Source organism: Brachyhypopomus gauderio, chromosome 10, assembly GCF_052324685.1.
Source record: "Brachyhypopomus gauderio isolate BG-103 chromosome 10, BGAUD_0.2, whole genome shotgun sequence".
NCBI classification, from domain to species: domain Eukaryota; kingdom Metazoa; phylum Chordata; class Actinopteri; order Gymnotiformes; family Hypopomidae; genus Brachyhypopomus; species Brachyhypopomus gauderio.
The window spans coordinates 1291366-1311754 of NC_135220.1; the positions used below are offsets into that span (position 1 = coordinate 1291366).

Here is a 20389-nt window from a genome sequence, read left to right on the forward strand (position 1 = left end):
AGAGAGAGAGAGAGAGAGAGAGAGAGAGAGAGAGAGAGAGAGAGAGATTAATTTCAATACATCAGCACAGTTAAGAAGCCTGTAATCAACACAGTAGGCCTACATGTTGATGTAAAATATATCCATCCCCCTTTCCAACAGCACAACAGAGGTCTGGATGCACCTTTGATGACACGGTGTCTGCGCCACACAGAGCCGTGTACTCACCCAGGAGGAAGAGTGAAGGGCCGTAATACTCTGCATTACTGATGATGTGCTTCAGGGAGGTAGGCAGGGACCCGTCCATCACTGCAGGGGAGGCGAGAGAGGGAGGTAAGAACACACACCTTGAGCATGGACGAGGGAGTAACACTCCTACGCACTGGCGAGAGCCGCTCACCATGGCGGATGCCGTCTGAGAAGGCGGGGTCCTGAATGGCTTTCTTCAAGAAGTTTAACATGGACTTCAACAAAGCTGCCCTCTGAGGGATGCACTGAACACCTGTAACACAGTGAAACCACCGTTCATTTCACCTGTGCTCACGACCATTCGTGAGATATGGGACTCCCAAGTGCCAGGGGCTGCTGGGAAGTGTAGTTCACCGTACCTGCTCTGGGTGCACTGACTACGTTGCTCTGTGCACGAGGGTCCGTCTCCGTCCTAGAGCCGGTGGAGGTCGAGGGCCCCGGGCTGCTCTCCATGGCAACCTCAGACACTGCACAACAACCGCCATTCACAGCAATATTACTTTACAAACAAGCCAGTGGAAATCGCTATAAATTACATCTCGGTGTAGTACAACCAGGGCTCTGCTGCACACAACAACACTACACCGGATGCCACGTGGTTTCCGAAAGCCAGTACGAAATGGAGAGACAAAGCAAAAGAGGAGAGGAACTGACTGTCCATGTCCGTGTCCATGTCCTCGGTGTCCGCAGCTGTACTGGGCCTCTGGATCTTTGGCTTGATGACAAAAGGACACTCTTTCCTGGACAGGTCCACCTCATGCTGGAGAAACACAGGGCGGTCAGACGGGACAGCGAAAGGGTGGAGGGGTGATGTGGGGGGGCGTGGTGGAGCGGCAGGGGCGGTGTCAGGGTTGGGCAGGGGTGGGAGATATGGCGAAAAAATTATCACGATTTTTTTGCATAAAATCACGATTTCAATTTTTTATCACGATATTCCATCCAACAAAAAAAAAGGGGGGGGGGGGGGGGCTACAACGCTTTCTTTCTAAGCAGATTTTCTTTTCTAAGCAGTGACACTGATAAAGTGCACTATTGTACTAAATATACAATATTTCCCAGCACATTAAACTTCATTAAGTTATATATTTATACATATAGTCGAAATAATTCGCTTTTTATCACATTATTTAATGGTTGTTTATTTTCAAAACAACCGATCTTAACGCTCTCTCATGTTTCGTCCTGGAATTACAATTTGTTAACGTAATACAACATAATTGTTCAGTCATTTGTTGTGAAACGAAGTAGTTGCAATTTCAAGCATTTAAAAGTACTTTAAATTCCAGCCTAAATTCCAGCACTTTTCAAACCTGAAACACAAAGCAACATTAAAATTGGTCAGGTAAATGTTCCTTCCTGTTTTTGAGGGGTGTTTCTTTATACTACCACATATCATTTCGGACAACATTGCAAAGAACGCGGAGTGACGTGGCAAGACGCACAGTTCGCTGTGATTGGTCAGTCCTGCGCCCTACGTCGGCCACATCGGCAGGAACCAGCATTTAAAAAGTCATTGCGCTGATTGGCAAAGGCGATATATACGATATCTCTAATTTGCTAGATCGCCTGCGATTCTCCACTCGTCACCGCCATTCCCAATTTTCTGTCGTCGTAGCGCACACCCCTAGGGTTGGGCACCACCTACCTCCAACCTGCAGATAAAGATGGAAAGGCCGCTGTGGGACTGGAAGGCGGCCATGTCCAGGTTGGTGATGAGGTCCACTACACGCACGGCGCGGGTCACAAAAGTGATCTGGTCCTGCTCGTCCCCCAAGAACTTGATCACCTGGAGAGAAACGAAGCATGCCTCATAAGAGTGCTCGATAGGAGCGCATACGAGGGAGAGATCGAGATGGGAGAATGATGAGAAAGGAGAGCAAACCTTCAACAAGGCCTCCATCATCCCACAAGAGACCAAGGCCTCCCCGCCAGCGTCGTAGCTGGCCAGGTGGTAGAGGAAGGAAAAGAGGGCGGTGGCGAACTGGTGCGGGTACGGCTCCATCAGCGGGTCTGGCGTCACCGCGAGGGCAGAGAGAGAGAGAGAGAGAGAGAGAGAGAGAGAGAGAGAGAGACAAGGCAGGATTGACGCGTGCTGAACACAAACACCGGCCAACGGGGCGGCAGCAGACGAGCCCGCCTCTTACCGATCATGGCTTGTATGCAGTTGCGGACCAGCACGGGCAAGAATCCGTGATAGGAAGCCGTGCCGGTGCAGTCGATGATGTTGGAGAGCTTGGGAGTTCGCTCCAGGTGGACTATCGAGGTCAAAGTGCGCAGAGAGGCTGCCTTAATGTCCTGCGGAACAAGGGCACACGTGTAAACTCACTCGCACGGCAGACGCAAACATTCCACCCACCCTAGCAGATAAAAGCACGGTCACAGCAACCCCATTTTCCATATTTTATATAAACATTGGCTGCATTGTCTACACAGAACCTAAAACAAAAAGGTTAAAGCAATCAAAACACAAAAGAAGATCAAACCTTGATCAAAGCTTCATGTGCTGCTGGCATTCTGTCAGGCAGCTTAATAAGGTAGCCCTGTACCTGGGACGCTCTTCCAACAGGGGGAGAGGTCCCGCATATGCTAGCCACTTGTTACATGAGGGGGGGATGCGGTTTTCATGCTCACGTTTGCACAGCAGATATACGAGGCAGGAGAGAGTCAGAGTGGGGTCCGTTTCTTACCACCAGCTGTTTGTCTGTAATCTGTAGCACATCCACCAGCTCCTCAATCAGGCCGTTGTAGAGTATACTGTTGGCGGACTCTTGGAGGGCGTTGGAGTACACTGTGAAAACGGCACAAAACATCCACCTCAGCGCACGTTATAAATGGAGCCCTTGTGTTGGTTGGAGGCTGAGAGGGGCACTCACCCAGTATGGAGATAGCGTGCAACCTGGCCTGGACGGCCTGCAGTCTCTTCTTGTGGTTGGAAAAGCCATGTGCGAGGCGGATGTGTGTGAACAGCAGGGTCTGCTTGTCTTTTGGGATGCTGTACATGACCGTCAGAGACTCCATGATCTCGGAGGGGCTCTCTGAGATCTGGGCACGCAAGAACGGGAAAAGCCACAATTACAGTTAGGTGTGATCAAGACGAAGCCTGGGCTACAGTCGAATACGGTAACGGAGACGCACCTTATCAAGCTGCTCAATGTGGATGTAGTGTAGCGTGTTGCTGCTGGACTGTTGAAAGACAACCAATAAAAAGAAAAAAAAATATCAATATGCCCGGCTAAAACAGTAAATAGTCTGTAATTGTGTCCAACACTGTACAAGTGGGGAAATTAGCTCTGTAAATAAACAGAAAATGTGATTCCATACCTTCTTCTCCACTTTGACCTCAGAGTTAGGCTCAGCATAAAACTCAAAGTGCAGAGTAGTGGCACTAGGTGGGTACTTCTGAACAGGCAAGACCAAAATGATGAGAAAGGGAAAAGGCAAAACAATAGGCATGATGAAATAAAAAAAAAAAAGAAAAGAAACACCTCAAAGTAATACTTTGACTTCTCAGTAGCGATAGCTCATACATCTCCTAAGTATTTAAAGCGTACCGTCATGGGCAGATCCCTGCAGCACTCAGCCAGGCCAAAGCCATTCTCCTTCCCCCCCCAGCTCTGCGTGAAGAGCAGGAAACGGACAAAAAAAAAATCGGTACTAAAATCGGTAAAGACCAAATCAACAGGCGTTGTTGACAGACGAGCGTGGCCAAGCCCTACCTCAGCCAGGTGCTGCAGGCGAGCGAGCAGAGGACTCCGCTTGTCCGAGCCCAGTCTGGTGATGTAGTTAGAGCGCTTGCTGAACACATACAGGAGGTTTAGCACGGACAACACCACTTGCATGTCGCACGATGCTAGAAGTGTAGTCAAGTGCTGTTGGCGGGGGGGGACATCATCAGAGTATAAAAATCACGCTGTCGGCACACGTTGAAGTATTTAAGGCTAACCATCTAATCTTTTAGGCCCAACAAGGTGCCTCCATACCTCTATGGAGCTGTACAGGTGGCGGGAGAAGCTGTACTCTATCAACAGGGCTGTGAAGTTGAGCACGGCCAGCAGCAGCGCTTTGAGCTGCACGTTGTCTGGCCGGTCACACACCAGCATCCAGGACATGTTCTCCACCGTCTGTCCCGCGTCGCACAGGATCCCGTCGAAGCGGTCCAGGAGGTCCACCCAGTGGTAGAGCTCACACTGCCGGGGTGGAAGACAGGGGAGTGAGAACGGCGAACGCAGGGGCACGGGGCTCCGGGGCGGGAGGAGGGAGGGGGGTGTAATCACCTTGCCAATGTTCCACGTCTTGATCTGCTGGAGCTCCAGCAGTAGCTGCTCGTCGCTGCATCCCTTCAGCTTCTCTATGAGCGTCCTGCAGTCAGCAGGCTGAGGGCAAAAGGGTTGACGGTGAGGGCATAAGGACAGAGAAAAGACCAGTCCACCCATCCCACATCACACTCGTGGTTACTGCTTGCAAGTACGTGAGCATACGAACCGCTTCAGTGGGGGTTTTCTTCAACTTGCTTCTGTCAACCTTCATGGTTCCTAGTTTCTACACACTGTTCCTGCAGTCAACGTAATTTACAAGTGTGTCAATTCCTGTTTGGATTCCTCCTTTCATAAGTAGAATTTAAACAACTTGCTATATTATAGTACTATCTGAGCAGTCAGCCACAACATACATCTTAAGTATACAAAACAGCCTTTACATGATTCTACATAGGTCAAAAAAGATCAAACAACTTACGATTTATTTGGCAACTCCAACTTAACGGCATTTTTCAGATGTAATACCTACAATAAAATACAAAAACTGTTCTAGTGACCTTATTGATTGTGATGCAAATATATATATATAACCTTTGAAGCACCATGCATTTGAGTGTACCAAAGGAGGAATCGGAATTAGGACAGTCCCAGAACTATAAAACCACTTCTTACTACTCAAAAAAAAATCTGTCAATCTGAAATAGTTATTCCAGTTAAATACTAAACCTTTCTAGAAACGTGAATTACATCATTTGCTCCAAGTGCAAGCATAACGCTGAACATTGGAGCAAGAGCTGTGTGTCGCCAGAGTTTAATTTGCTTTCCGGAATTCAGAGCACCTTACTCTGAGTTCAGAACACACTCACACACACAAATGCCCTGGTCAAGATGCTAGGGTTCAAAGCAGTCATTCAGCATGGTATAATGGTATAAATGGCAGCAAGATAATAGAATAAATGTAACTTATCATGGACACAAATTGGATTGTTTGCTCTGATAATATGCTTTAACAAATGACTTTTGGGTGATTTATTTTAGCAAGTTAATTATGGTGTTGCGATTACCTGAAGAATGAACTGATAAGTAACACTCAAAATTACAGCAACCGTTACATTCCCTATTTCTCCCAAAGTGATGAAGGCTGAGCATGGATGTCCTCAATTTTAGACTTCTTTAGTCTCCTTTTCCTTTGCAAGAACTTGGCTCAAGAATTACACTTTATACAGCTGCAATAAATCATTTGGGACCAAACTTTTCTACCTGAGGAGTTAAGCCATTACAGGCTACTAAAGGCAGTGTAGTGTTGCAGGCTTCCCGAGGTGAATATGCACAATTCAAACAGTGAGCAAAAAAAATCAAGAATCTGTCGAGGTTCAAGGCAAAGCTATTCTTGCTACATCTGAGGAATTGTCATTTTGCAGTGATCACTGCAAGTTAACTTCTTAAACTTTGCAGTCTCACTAATTAAAAAAAAGTTAAAATGAGGTGTGAATCAAGTAACTACTTAGTAAATATCCCATTTAAATTTTATATAGGCCATAAAATTTGCTTTAGGCAACCCTCAAGAACGAACCTCAAACAATGTACTTCCTTGTATGCAATACAATTATACTTATTTTGACTTTTTTTTATTTTGCCTCAGTTACAGCTTTGCATTTAAAATGTCCTTGTTACAGGGATGTGCATGTCTATGTGCACGCTTCTGGTATTCTTTTATTAGCACAACATGACTGACAAGTTGATAATCAGATGGAAGTTAAAATATCACACTGCTTTACTTAGTTCCTTTTGATTTAAAAAATGTCTAAGTCATACGAAAAGGCCCATTTCGGTCATACTATTATCGGATCGAAACACCTACTATACCATGCTGGGACCTGAGAAATTATTTAAACCAGATTTGAACAACAGATTGCTGACACAAAGAAAGCAAATGAAGATTCGAGCCCAAAAGAAATGAGGGGGAAAAAAGTCTCTCAATGACAAAATGAACATAAAATGCAGACACTTATAGGTATTGAACTAGGCAGGTAAGTTAGGCATGTTAGCTACTTACTTACATAGCAACGTATTAAAATATATTTACTGACAGTCTACTCTTGGGTAGATTACAGTTAACAGCTAACCTTGAGAAGCAAGCTTTCACACTGCTCCCAAGTGCAGTACATTTAATTTAGGACTTGGTGTGTCCAAAATATCAACTGGTTTCAAAGAAGAAAATATATATATCACTGAAGATAGGCTTGTAGCATGAATATCACTGCAGTGTTTACACACCTAACACAAAACTTCAGCTAGCAACAGCACTTCCGTCTCCGTTCATTTGCTAAGAATCGTGCAACACCAAACCGTATTAATACATTAAACACGGATTTATTAGACTTGAGACTAACACACTGCCCGTTACTCTAACCACACAGTAAACCGCAGCCAAGTTAACTGCAATGCAACAGCAAAAAAAATGCCCTGACGTGCGTCTTTTCGCTAGCTAGCTGCATTTAGCCCACCACAGCCTGCCAATAGACGACATTGGGCCGAGTCACCGTGTAGAAACACGTTATGGGGACGACGCAGTCGAGGAAAAAATACTCTGATAAACTAGAAACGGCGAGATGGATCTCTAGCCAACAAATAACGTGTTAGCTACACAACACACAGGCCACTTAGCGGCACCCAGCTAGCACTGTAGCTTTAGCCAGCTGAGCTAAGCTGAGCTAGCTAGCGCTCCTTAACGGACTTCTTCAGTCGAGCTGGCCAGCCAAGTTCACGAATAAACGTTATATCAACTCTTACATCGACACAAACAAGAGACGCGCGTTTCCGATCAGTAAGTGCTGATATTTAATAGTCAGTCATAAAATGTAGGCGTCATTAAACAACGGCTAGCTACGTGGCTAGCTAAGCGTCTCGCGAGCTAGCTACATGGCTAGCTAAGCGTCTCGCGAGCTCGCTAACAGTTTAAACAGTTAGCCAGGTAGCTAAAAAAAAGTGCAATCGGCGATTCCTGTCTAGGATGTCAACATAAAAACTTGCTAATTTTTTTTCAGCGCGTTAACATTTTTCCTCCCCCTAAAAGTTTCTTATATCGAAGACCAATAAAACAATTTATATATATACGTCGAATGTGTTGGAAAATTACCAGAAGCCAAAACAGCCGGACCGAACCCGACCACAAAAAAAGACCCCATTCTGGTCTGGGCTCCACACGGGCTTGTTGTCTAATCGAGCGGCCGGCTGCAGCGGGCCTGCTCAAGCCTGCGCACTCCCAATAAATATCACCAGATATGAAGGGACCGTTTGTTACCGCACGTATATAAAATCATCTTTAGTGACGGTCGGACCTCGCCGCGATGCCTCACCGATACGTACTCTGCGAATAACGCTGCGCGGTGCTGTGAATCACGGTTTGTGGACGTGGGGTCGCTGGAAGATGCTCCTACACACACGGGCTTCCGACATGCGCTTTCTCGTACGTAGGTCGGTCGGTCGGTCGGTCGGCTGGTTGGCTGCCTGGTTAGCTAACTGAGAAACGCACAATATCTCGCTGAATCATCCCCCAAACAGGCCCAGCACAAGACCGCGAGTGTGTTGGTGAATTTCAGAGTTTCACAGCTGCAACAAATGCGTGGCCACATAACTAAATGTAACAGAGATGTTTAAATACGCTTTAGTGTAAAATAAATTTAGTGTCTGTAAAGTTACTTTAAGTTATTTGGCATACACGTTATACAATTAAATTTAGTATGTTGAGAATGTAAATCTTTCGACTGACCACGAAGCACTGGCGATCCTAACTTTTAATTCACCAAATAATGACATAGGCCTATCTATATACTCATCTGCTTTATATTTTTAAATATGTGGTTTTTAAAGTTTAGGCTAAATTCATCCATCAGGCACGTCATGATCCGTCAGTGAAGCCGTAATGTTTACAAATGCTGTAAATGGAGATTATATATATTTACAACCTACAGTGTGACTACGTGCATTAGTAAAAGGCATGAACTTGAATAAAAAAATCTATATACTAACCCATACAAGTTACATGTCAGCATTTCTCGTGCAAAATTATATATGGCATGAACGGAATCTAATAATTAGAAGTGATTCATGTATGAATTTTAACTCTTTGGTATATGACTATAATACATCTTAATTGAAAGTCCATCGTGTGTATATCTTTGGCACATACTGGAAGGTTATAATTCCGCTTTAATTATAAAACTATGCAAATCGAAAGCAATCTGTATGAAGTCAAAAAGGTGTTAGACAGTATGCACATCAATCTAATATGCCATTAACACCTAAAGGAATATGAATTTAATTTATTTTCCTGATCAGTCCAAACATTTAATTTGAAATGGCCAAATATTTGAAACACACGTATTCTTGCTGCGATTTATTATATGATCATACCGTTAATGAAATGCATAATAATATTTGGAGATATGAAATCATATAATGTTTTGTTGTTCATTGTCATTCCAGTCGTATTAAAAATATAAATGAAGGTGTCTTACTGAGACTGCTTATCCTAGCTAACCTAGGTAGCTGGTCTAGCTTTCTGGCCAGTCTCATTCTCCCCTCTAAGGAATAGATAGCTAGTATTAGCTATCTCTGGGTGGATATAAAGGAGTGTGTTGCTGTTTGTAACTTTGTGCGTGTAAACTCCACGACAAACACAACACAGTTCAATATTAGACACGTTTAAAATGACGCGTGGCCTCGTCGGCCGGTGTACCGCCTGTGATTAATGTCTCTCGTCTATCACATGAGCACATGCTATCACCCAGCTAACTCAAATTACCCCTCAATCGTTCTTAGGACAAAAAAAATGAGCCAACTCTCTACCAAAAGAGTCTCATGCGGCCTTCAGCTACCATCAATTAACGTAAACGCAACATACAGCTACACCGCATCTGCAGAACCGGATCAATCCGAATGTAGATCGCCAAACAGAACCGAATGAATGTACGCGCGCGCGCACACACACAGCGCGTGCATGCAAGCCGCCACTACAATGCACTCGCTCAGTAAGACCACATATTAAAAATGGCGGTTTATACAGTAGATTGGAAGGACTATGCACCAAAAACACTGCTTTTCTGAACACGGTCTACGTAGAATACAGGAACCAGACACTTTTTGTGCCCTGAAAAGTCGCCCAGTTCGTCCGACGTTAGTTTCAAGTTCAGAGACGCGGACAAATTTGATCACTTACCTCGGTCGCGTCTCAATATAACTTCTCCATTTTACAGCCGCAAGCAGGGTGTAAATCTCGCGAGGTTGCCTCTCCGCTTCATCCTGCGTTCAGCTGAAGCGGTGGGATAGGGGCATCCCCATTGTGGCGTGAAACCGAAATAGTTCTGCTAACCAATGATTACGCGGCACCCGGGGGAAGGAGGGAGGTGGTGGTGGTGGTGGTGGTGGGGGGTAATCACATAAGTGTGTGATCATATTTTCACAAATCTCCAGAACATTTACTAGGGCTGTGGCAAAAAGATGAGAAATAGTTTCAGACAGAATTAGAAAAATTCCCTCTTCCAAAACTTGGAAGGTATGGGTGCTATGGTATTCAACATATCATTTTTGCATTTTGATTTTAAACTATTGTATAAAACTATTGATTTTATATGAATTGTGAGCGTCAATAATAATTTGCAGTTTGAGCCACGTGTTTGACAGCCAGACAGAAACTCATTGTGTGCATTCAGGCAAAATATATCAAGTACAATCTTGTATAAACATTCTCATTAAGAACAATAATATAAATTCTGAATATTCAGAAGTAGTATGAATAAAAATAGTATGGGCCGTGCATAAAGCAAATCACTGCATGGTGTGTATGAGTAAGAAGATTTGAGATTAAATTTAAAACAGTGTATACTGGATATTTGCTAAGATGGCTTCTGATTTCTGTGTTTTTATTTTTGTTTCGTCACTACAGAAAATGGCGTTATTCCATTATTCTAAAGCATTAATTTTATGTGCAGAACAATGCATATTATTATTCCATCATGGCACAGCAAATACGTTATTCAAAAGTCTGTAAAACACAGGGTCTAATACAGGGCTCATTAGTATAATACCACACTTTATATTATGATTAAAAAGTCGGTAAAGAAAACCCCCAAAACGTCCAATTCCTATTATGACTAGCTATGCCAAAGTTTAGTGACCACTGCTTCTGGTACGTGTGATTACATTAAGCCTGCCTGCCCAGCGGGGGGAGCTAAAGACACACAAGACACACTCATGCTATGCAGTATATTATGAGCTCATTACCGTTTGTCAGTTATGCTACTCTCTGCCGATTATGGATGCTAAAGTCTTCATTGTGGCTGGTGGGCAACCGTTTTTTATTGATTGAATGGTTTCCTACACCTGCACGTGTACATTTTTCCAGAGGTGTATAATCCAGGTTCAGAAAGTAAAAGTCCTCACCAGGATTTTGTTCAAGCTTGCTAGATTTTCTAATTAGTCCAATCCAGGTAAAATTTGTGGAATCAACACAATCCAGGAAGCCTGAGCAAAATCCTGGTGAGAACTTTTACTTTCTGAACCTGGATTAAACACTTCTGCATTTTCTATCATTGGAGATGGCCCAGAGTCTAAATGATCGCCACATTACATGGTTCCTTCTCCAGCCACTGGGGGCGCACTAACGCCGCTGTGTAAACCAGGCTTGAGTTGCCATGGTAACGAGTACAAGCGACAAGGTGGCCGTGCAGCAGCTATGTCACACATGATGCTAGCTAGCTAGCTAACCTAGCTATGTTTTCTAAACAACAACGCCACTGATTTCGTTTAAAGTGTCATTTATTTGATTCCATAGAGATCGGGTGCTGAAGGGAAAGGTCTGCGCAAGTACTTTAGCTAATTCTACCTTTAGACAGACACTGTACTGTCGTTAGCTACTAGCTAAAGCTTATATTAGCTATGCTAGCTAAGCAGCTAGTGAAAGTCACGCCGTGGTGAATGGGTGAGTTAGCCACCATGCTAACAACATTTCTGTCTGCATGGTACGTTACCCTTATATAAAGTAGCTTAACTTTAGTTAACTACATGTTACCAACTAATGCATTGTGTAATTGTGTCTTGTAGAGCAATGTTGAGGATGAGTAGCCTGGTTCCGGCCCGGTTCCTCACTCTTCTGGCACACCTGGTCACGGTCATGTCCGTGTTCTGGTCCCGGGTGAGACTCGGTCTTGTTTTCAGTCTCGTTAGTTACTCACGCTAAAACGAATGACATTTTCTAAGTAGTTATTATGCTTTATCCACATTGCTTTAAAATGAGTGTCAACAACTTGACGCGAATGTTTATTTACCCTCTTATTCTCAGGAGAACAATGTTCGGGCGTGTTTGCCGCTGGGTTACACAGTTGAAGAATACAACACAGAAGACACACGGTACGTTTGACATCATCCTGTACAATAAACATGTACAGGGTTGCCGACTTTTCAAGATCACCTGGAGTGAGATTTGATCTTTTGTGACCAGAGGTGTCAATTCCAGGTTCAGAAAGTAAAAGTCCTCACCAGGATTTTGCTCAAGCTTGCTAGATTTTCTAATTAGTGTAATCCAGGTAAAATTAGTGGAATCAACACAATCCAGGAAGCCTGAGCAAAATCCTGGTGAGGACTTTTACTTTCTGAACCTGGATTATACACCGCTGTTGGGGTGGGGTGGCGATTGTAAATTGTTGAGGGGGGGGGGGGGTGTAAAATGGACACAAATGAAGTATTATATCGCAATCGATCGATCGCCAGTGGTTGGCGAACTAGTAACTCGTTGAATCATAGATGTAGATTAGAGAGAAATAAACTAGATTTTTTTCAGCGTGAGATATCAGAAGTGTGGCGTGAGAGCGTGTGAAGACGGTCAAATGGGTGTGTCTCACGCTCAATGCGCGAGAGTTGGCATATATATATGTATGTATGTGTTGCATTTCTTGTATGCGCTTCACCGCATTAACGTCCAAGTTTCCTTGTATGCAGGCTGGTGGTGGCATTGTCTGTAACTCTGGGTATGTTTGCAGTAGAACTTGCTGGATTCTTCTCTGGAGCATCCATGTTTAACAACAACCAAGGCCTTTTATGTATCCTTGTCTATAAAGTTGTTTCACTCAATCTGAAAAATGATCTGGCTTAATTTATAGCAACATGCTGACAGTCTTTGTGTATACCTAATCATTTACTGGTTGAACCTTTGATGGCACCTGTCAAATGAACATATCAGGTGTGTATTAGATTCCTGTATTGGGGATAATCAGATTTTGTGATCGTCAAATGGTATAAGTGGTTATGGTGAGAGTTCAGTTGGCTAAGTGTTATTGTGGTATTTTGGGGGCCAGGCACCTTCCCTAACTGCTCCCTTGCAGCTACAGCGTGCCATGTGTGTGGCTCGGTTGTTCTGATCTTCTTTCTGTTTGAGCAGTGGACCTGCAGCATCTACTGGTGGATCTTTGGCTTCTGCAGGTGAGACAGTGCTCGGTCTTTATGACCTGCTGCCGATCTTCACGATCACGATAGCATGGATTAGTTAGTTATGAATGTTTCTCAAAAGACTTTCAAATATGTTCTCATGTCACGTGCCTTGGTCTCTGTCATGTCATGCTCTTCAACTGTCTGTCCCTTTGTCTTAGTGTACTACCTGCGCTCTATGAGATAATTCTGTTGATTGCTGTATTTGGACTAAAGAGGAAGCCACTATGAAGCCACTTCTTCATCCTATAACAGAAAAGATGGGGTTGCCAAGCAATGGAAATATCTGTGGTCAATTTATAATTGGCACAAAAGGAAGTAATATTTACATATAATAGTAATATTATAATTACATACACATAATTATAATTTGCTTTAGAATTATGTTTTGTATGATATTGTAGACATGAACGTGAACGTGAGTACACAATCGCATGTATTTTAGCAGTTGGCAAAATATTAATACATTTTGTATTGTTTTGTTCTCCTGTACTGTTGCTGTTATTTATGTAATAAAATGTAATCGACTGCAATTTGTGCCGATCGCAGCTTTAATTAATAACACCAGAGAAGCCAATAGCATTATCATTAGCTGTACTGTGATGTTGCTGCTTCTTTTCCAGCATTAATGTAAATGTAAAATGTAAATGTGCCATATTTTGTCAATTGTGATTTTTACACCGCAATCAAAAATTTTCCTCCGCTTTTAACCCATCTGTGCAGTTAGAACACACACACACATCCACACTAGTGATTACTAGGGGGCTGTGGATCACACGTGCCCAGAGCGGTGGGCAGCCCGGCGCCTGGTGCCCGGGGGAATCCTTAAGGAGGAGGAGGGGGCCTTTGTTAATAACCATCGTCATGTTTAACGTACTCGCTGGGTAGGGAGGAAATGTGCTGCAGGTGTAGTGTAGCGTCACGAAGCCTTCACTCCTTTGGTCATTCAGTTCTCACTTTTTTGTGATGTAGGCCAGATGGCTCTTTGCTCTTGTCTTTATCATGCAGAGGAAACAGGTTGTGATCCCACCATGACAAGGACGCCACAATACTGTCCCACTGACGTGCCTCAGGGTCACCATGTGATCAAATATTGAGGTGGTTCTTTGTGTGTCAGAGCTTAAAAGGGGACTATTTTTTTTTTATACGATGTAGACGTTTCTATGTATGTTGAGATTTGACATTTTTTTTATGTTGGATTAATAGTCAAAGTTAGATTTTTTACTCATGGGGTTGTTGTGACTATGACCTTTGGCACATTATTTGTACTCTTCCTTCACAAATCAGTTATCATGTAAGGAATTTGGATCAGTTTGATTAAATGCAGCATCAAAACGACACATTTGTGTTTTTGTTTTTAAAATGTGAAATTGTAAGCTGCAAGTTTTACAATGGAAACTGACATAATTGTGATTCGTTTAGGATCTGTACTGAGCTCATGATGCCAGTGTTGCTGGCAGCCTGTCAGAGTGCCATTAGTTTATGTGTTAGACAGCAGGTGAAATTACACACACCCACACACACACCTACCTCTGCAATGAGATTCCACGCAGCCCTTGAGTCCCTGCTGCGTCTAGTCGAGCGCCGTCTCCATCTACAGCCCCGTCGTTGGCGTGGAGAGGACAGGGCAGTAATGTATCTAATGCCAAAGTGAGCAGTGGAGCTTGGCCTTTGGGCTGGCCGCTCCACCTGTCAGGTGCAGCCCAGATGGTGAGGGTTTGTCATTTCTCCTTTGCCCCACGTTAACCCTGCATCACGGTAGTCTTGAAACGTGACAGAAGTTTAAGGTCGGGACTTTTCATTGGCTGATCAAGAGGGGAATTTTCACGTGTGCTACATCCGACTGAAACACATCATTCAAGCGCTATACAAATATATTTGATTTGATTTGATCATTCTTATGTTAAAGATTTAAGAGATTGTCTACAAAATGATTTTTTTATTGTGAAGAAGGCTGTTACTTTTGTGTTACATAAGCAAAAAGAGTCAAATTCTATCAATCAGAAAATATTAGCCATTGTGATTTTGCTGGCCACAGATATATCATCTCATACAGAGGCCTTTTTGGACCGGACCTGTGCTTTTCCCTTCATTTTCAAGTGCCACCCATTTATGTAACTTGATTTTTCTCAACTAGATCGATACTTCCATTTCAAGGAAATCCTGCTTCCATACTCTCTAGATAGTCCAACCACTTGTCCCAACTTAAATAACCCATACAGATCAATAAGGCACCTTCAGCCAAGAGGTGCCCTGGTCGGGTCTTTAATGAACTCTAGTGAGTATATACACAGCCCTATTTCCTTTGTTTCTCATGCACCTGTCCGCTCACATATTACAGGCACCCTTTTCTTTCTCCATTGTTATTTCTGTCCTCGTATTCTGACCCCTTCTCTCTCTCTCTCTCTCTCTCTCTCTCTCTCTCTCTCTCTCTCTCTGTCTCACATTCAGAGTTCTTTCCACCCTTAGGCCAATTAGTGTCAACCACACGCTAACAACATCAATGACCTCTGGCTTATAATTAAGGCCAACTGGAGGGAGTTAAGCATCCTGACAAAAATGGCATATCCTGTGTCTGTGCAGGAGTGTTTGGCTGTCAGCCTCGGGGAGAATTAATACACCGTGGGACGCACCGTAAGCCCTGACTGGCAGTGAGAACAGCTGAGTGGTCCTTTATAGAAAATGTTGGAGTGATGAAGCTAAGACATAAGCCTTGCAAACTTTTACTTTGTAGTGGGAGTATTGTTTTGTTATTAACCATATCAGTTGCTTAATTTTGGAAAGGTCTTTAATGTCAGGAGTGTAGATCATGTTTAATATAGTCCGCAACAGTACTGATGCTTAAACATAGTACTGTATAGTAGTGCTGGCAGAAAATATTATACTTTATTGTGCATTTTCATGAACATTTGTCTTGCATGTAGTCATATTCTTATTCTTATTCTCAGCCAAGATAAGATATGTGTTTATTGCTAAGATATATTATTTGTACAGCTTTGAAGGATGGTGTGTTCCCAGGATTCATTCAAATATCCAGGAGCTGCAGTATCTTGGCCATAAGCTGAGTTGACTGAACTCATTTAGCAAAATGCTTTAGATGGAGGAGCAGAAGTGTAAGAGTTTCTGTTGCAAACGTATTCAACATGTCTATGTAGGGTATGTATGTCTAGAACAATACATCTATAATTGTACATATGTTTAATGGTAATACAGATAGTGCTGACACTAAGATTCAGCATAAAGATGCATGCCATAACCACAATGAGAAGACACTGAAATTGAATCATATGTAAATCTGGACTCAACAGGGAGTTGATGATTCGTCTCCCCATTTTGACATTCCCCATGCATAATTATGTGGCCTACAGATATTTCACATGATCCCAAACTATTCTTAGTTGTGCAGTGGATTGCTGCATTTATTCTGCGTTCCTTTGTGCATAACTGTGGAGGACTGGTTTTTGATGCGCTACCACAGAATGACCAACAGAGGGCAGCAGTTTGTATGTTTGTCTTATGACATCTCTTTGTAGACCATTTGCATCTGCTTGACAAGCAGAAATCAATCCATGTGAATTCTAAATGTTAATCAGCCCCGTGTATCCACTGGCTCCAAAATATTTCATGATAAGAATACATAAGACTTGGAATCCATACTTAGCTCACTGACAAATGTTCAAAGCAACTTAAATAATGCGAAATGAAGACTTATGTTGATTGGTTCAAGTAATTATTTTGTCCTAAGCACTATAGTTAGTAATCGAACTCTAGATTTTTTCTGTATCTCTGTGCGTCAAGCTGTAGAATAACTATTATGATGTAATTTACAGCTAGAGGAGACGGGCGTCTTACACATCAAGACGTCCTGTAATATTCTGTCATTATAACTATAAAATCATTGTGACTTAGTCTTGTGTATGACACCTATCCAATAGGACCAGTCTGTGGTTTGTTCTGGTCTCTCCTTCTCATTGCACTTTTTGCCAAGTTCCAGTCTCCATTATGATTCACTTAGGCCTTTCAGAATCTTTGTGTTTGCCTGACAAAAAAAAACACAAGCCAAGTGCTTATACAGACTGCATTTCCTGCCCTGCTCCCTTCAGCAACGATGATGTATTATGGGTAGTTTTACAATTCTAATAAACACACTTCGGGTAATTAAGGCATGGAGAAGCAGCAGACAGTGGTGGTCCAGGGACAGCACCAGACTATAAATCACAAACTCCCGGTTCCGCCTTCTAGAGCGTAGCCGATCACGTCCGCAGAAAAAGCAATTCTACCAAGCCCAGTTTGAGCATTTGTCTTCATCAGCCACTGGTTGTTTAGGGCCACTCTACATTTGCTGGTTCCCATGGCAATCAAGCGGGCCAAAGATATCAAATGTGTCCATTTTCATGTCAGCAACAGCATAACATTTGAGACAGGTTTACAAACTAACACCATCATGAATAGAAATAAGAGGGCATGGCTGACCACATGGAAAGGTGAGCTGCCAATCCAGCACGCACTGAAACAGAATAACAGATTACTATATTGATTTCAGTGTTTCAGACAAAATATATTGTAAATTCGGACATTATGAATTCTGATTTAAATGTTAAGTATGATCTCTAGTGCTACAAACAAACTTTGCCTATTCAAATAAAGGCTTTGGGTCTAATGATTCATTCATCTTTAGCAGAGATTCATGTGACCCATTTATGCTGTTTGGCACTGTAAAACTCTAGATCTGTTAGTTATGGGTCATTTATGTTTAGAATAGGAAACATGCAATTATAGAATTTTCAAGTCACCTGAAAAGAGGTGGCAGCCCAAAGGAAAGAAGATGAATTCCAAATGTGTGGATAGAAGGTGAAGAACTTGGGACTCCTCAGCTGGACTGGTGTCTGCACCCTGTGGACAGCTGTGGACAGCTGCCAGTCAGAGGCACCTGAGTCGTGCGAGGTACACAAAGTGTGTTGGAGTGTGAGGAGCACGTCTCTGTCTCCCAGGCACAGGAGCGCTGTAGCAGATGCAGCGAGCAGGAGATTCGTTCGGACAGAACAGGAGCGGCAGGACCGGCCGTGACACATGATGGACACCGAGAGGACGTGGGAGGTTGTTTTCTCCTCCTCCCGGACACGTTTTCCGTTCCGGCCCGCCGCGTGGGATCTCGTGGAGACAGGAGGCGTTGGATACCTGAAGGTGAGTGCCTGCAGGTGATCTCTGAACACGGAGAGCACAGCTGAATCGGGCCTCACAGACACTGTCTTTCAAACCCCCCCCCCCCCCCAAGACAATCCAGAACTACATCTGGAACAGTTAACCAGGAAGCTGTAATGCGTTCACCGTAGAGCCACGCCCATCTCAGCCTGAGAAGTTTCTCCGCTTCCTCCATGCTCTAGCTGTAAGACGTCTGAAGCTGGTTCCTCTGGGTATCCGTCAGTATCATCACTAGCTGTCAATGACCCTTGATTAGTCTCTCCCATCAAACAGATCTCCTTTCTACTCTGTGAGCACTTTTAATCCACAAGCTTGACTCTGTTAGGTAAGACGAGCAAAAACAAACGGCCTGAAACCACATGCAGACCACACGCAGACCACACGCAGACCACACGCAGACCACACGCAGGCCCCAGGGAAGGACCTGGGGGGAGACGCTTGGAAACAATTCGAACATGAACAAAAACATACATAGAGAGGCAGCAAAATTGCCGGAGGAAAAGATGAAACTTTGTTTTTGAAATAAAAGCATGGGCGGAAGCTTTGACCTCTCTGGGCCCAAAGGGTTTTCATTAGGGAGTCATCATGAGTTCATGAACATGTCAACAGCTAGATAACACGGTCGACAAAGTGCTTTTTATTGGAGATTTTTTTATTCAAAAGGGGAATCAATTCATTCAAAATGCATTGTGAAATTAGACTGGGAAAACTGGCCACTAGCCAAAAGAAAGCCACACATGGATTATCAAAACATATATACCTGCTTCTTTTCCATCAAACATACGTTTCAATGGCAGAAACTTTGAATTTCAAAGCAGAAAAGGTCTTTTCAAACATGGCAGAAGCTGCTGCATACACACAGCGCATTTATATATATTTGAAGTCCGTGTTTACATTCACATACTGCAGATTGGCAGATTGTATGCCTGCTCACCTGCTGACTGTCCTCACACACACACACACACACACACACACACACACACACACACACACACACACACACACACACACACGCTTACATTCAACCCTCTGCCCTTCCACACCCCTCCCCCACTGTTATGGTGAACTGGGCATGTGTGAATACCAAGGCACCCAAACACAATGCGTGCATAGTGAACAGACATTTGTGATTGCATGCTAAGTAAACGTGTTAATAAACTGTTTAGGTTTGAATGCCATTGTCTGAACATGTCATTTATCTCTAGTCAATGGAACAGCTACTTGTTCAGAATCCAGCATATCTGTTCCATTTCAATATGAAGGAATGTCTCGTTTTTTGTGTAAAGGTAATCCTTGAAAATTCAAATATTGAGCCAAATGCTGAGCTCACTATTTCCATTTCAGAGTACATTTGTCTGTATTCCTGTTCAGCGAGAAGGTGATTTAAACCAAGCTACTCCAAGGCAGAGAGACCTGAGCAGAATTAATCACAGACATTAGGCAGGATAAGACTGGATATGCCATAGTCCAAGGTTACTTGACCCAAGTGCTTGAGGGCGGCCATGTCGTAGGGTTTTACACCGGCCCAACTCTAAGCCACACAGCTCAATCAATAACGATTCAGATGCATCTCGTCTGCCTGGCTCTGCACGTGCGTGCGGGGGGGTGAAGTCCGGACGGGCGAGGGACGTTTCACACTCGAGGCACAGGAATTTTCGAGAGACTGCGGATGAGAGAGTTTAACATCAGGCTTAACGGGGCCGCTTTCCTGACTGTGTTTAAGAATGCAGCCCAGCTGCATTTGAAAGGCTTATATTCAAATCTGCAGCTGTAAACCCCCTCCACCCTCCTCCACCCTCCTCCACCCTCATCAGTCTCACCTTTTCTCTGACAGGAGCTGAAGCCCCAGGCACATGCTACCATCCACAGCTCTCTCCTGTCCTCCATCTCTCCCTCCCATCATCCCCCTCTCTCTCTCTCCCCACTCCCCCCATCTCTTTTTATTCCCCCCTCCCCCCATATGTGGAGGCCGTGGGCCGTGTCCGGCCGGCAACGTCCGGCCCCGCGTGCGTGGACGGATTAGGGCGGAGAGCGGGGCCTGATCGATTTCTGGCTCGGTGAGGTGGCCTCGGTACTGCCTGCCCACAGCTCGTTCACAGCAGACGTCCCCGCTGTGAGCCCCGGCCAGCAAATTGCTTGCTGCGTGTCTGCTTGCGTGTGTGTGTATTTCTCCGCATATGGATTGTCAATGTTTATGGAGGTTTATGAACTCTTCTGCA

The 20389-nt window shown here is 43.8% G+C and overlaps 2 protein-coding genes across 4 annotated transcripts in view; one reads left to right on the forward strand and one right to left on the reverse strand.

The window, feature by feature from the left end:
• huwe1 (HECT, UBA and WWE domain containing E3 ubiquitin protein ligase 1) overlaps positions 1-8003 on the reverse strand; it is a 31327-nt gene extending 23324 nt beyond the window's left edge. Inside the window, exons 1-18 of the mRNA XM_077020780.1 lie at positions 7854-8003; positions 4963-5009; positions 4711-4780; positions 4503-4601; positions 4209-4415; positions 3945-4097; positions 3780-3842; positions 3550-3627; positions 3364-3411; positions 3102-3270; positions 2916-3016; positions 2373-2523; positions 2111-2238; positions 1874-2014; positions 883-988; positions 588-695; positions 380-481; positions 208-288 (exon numbers count right to left, since the gene is read on the reverse strand). Coding sequence (XP_076876895.1) covers positions 208-288; positions 380-481; positions 588-695; positions 883-988; positions 1874-2014; positions 2111-2238; positions 2373-2523; positions 2916-3016; positions 3102-3270; positions 3364-3411; positions 3550-3627; positions 3780-3842; positions 3945-4097; positions 4209-4415; positions 4503-4601; positions 4711-4755 — 1780 coding nt within the window. The 5' untranslated portion in view covers positions 4756-4780; positions 4963-5009; positions 7854-8003. The remainder of the gene's footprint in view (positions 1-207; positions 289-379; positions 482-587; positions 696-882; positions 989-1873; positions 2015-2110; positions 2239-2372; positions 2524-2915; positions 3017-3101; positions 3271-3363; positions 3412-3549; positions 3628-3779; positions 3843-3944; positions 4098-4208; positions 4416-4502; positions 4602-4710; positions 4781-4962; positions 5010-7853) is intronic.
• tmem107l (transmembrane protein 107 like) lies at positions 7003-13501 on the forward strand. 3 transcript variants are annotated; one of them, XM_077018506.1, is made up of 6 exons: positions 7003-7311; positions 11589-11679; positions 11827-11894; positions 12483-12583; positions 12866-12962; positions 13130-13501. In XM_077018506.1, exons 2-6 carry the CDS (start codon positions 11593-11595, stop codon positions 13197-13199), a joined length of 423 nt encoding a protein of 140 aa, XP_076874621.1. In that variant the 5' UTR covers positions 7003-7311; positions 11589-11592; the 3' UTR covers positions 13200-13501. The 3 variants fall into 3 exon arrangements, with proteins under 3 accessions (XP_076874621.1, XP_076874622.1, XP_076874619.1); XM_077018507.1 differs by lacking the exon at positions 7003-7311 and adding an exon at positions 11145-11506; XM_077018504.1 differs by lacking the exon at positions 7003-7311 and adding an exon at positions 11151-11466.
• The last annotated feature ends 6888 nt before the right edge of the window (positions 13502-20389 follow it).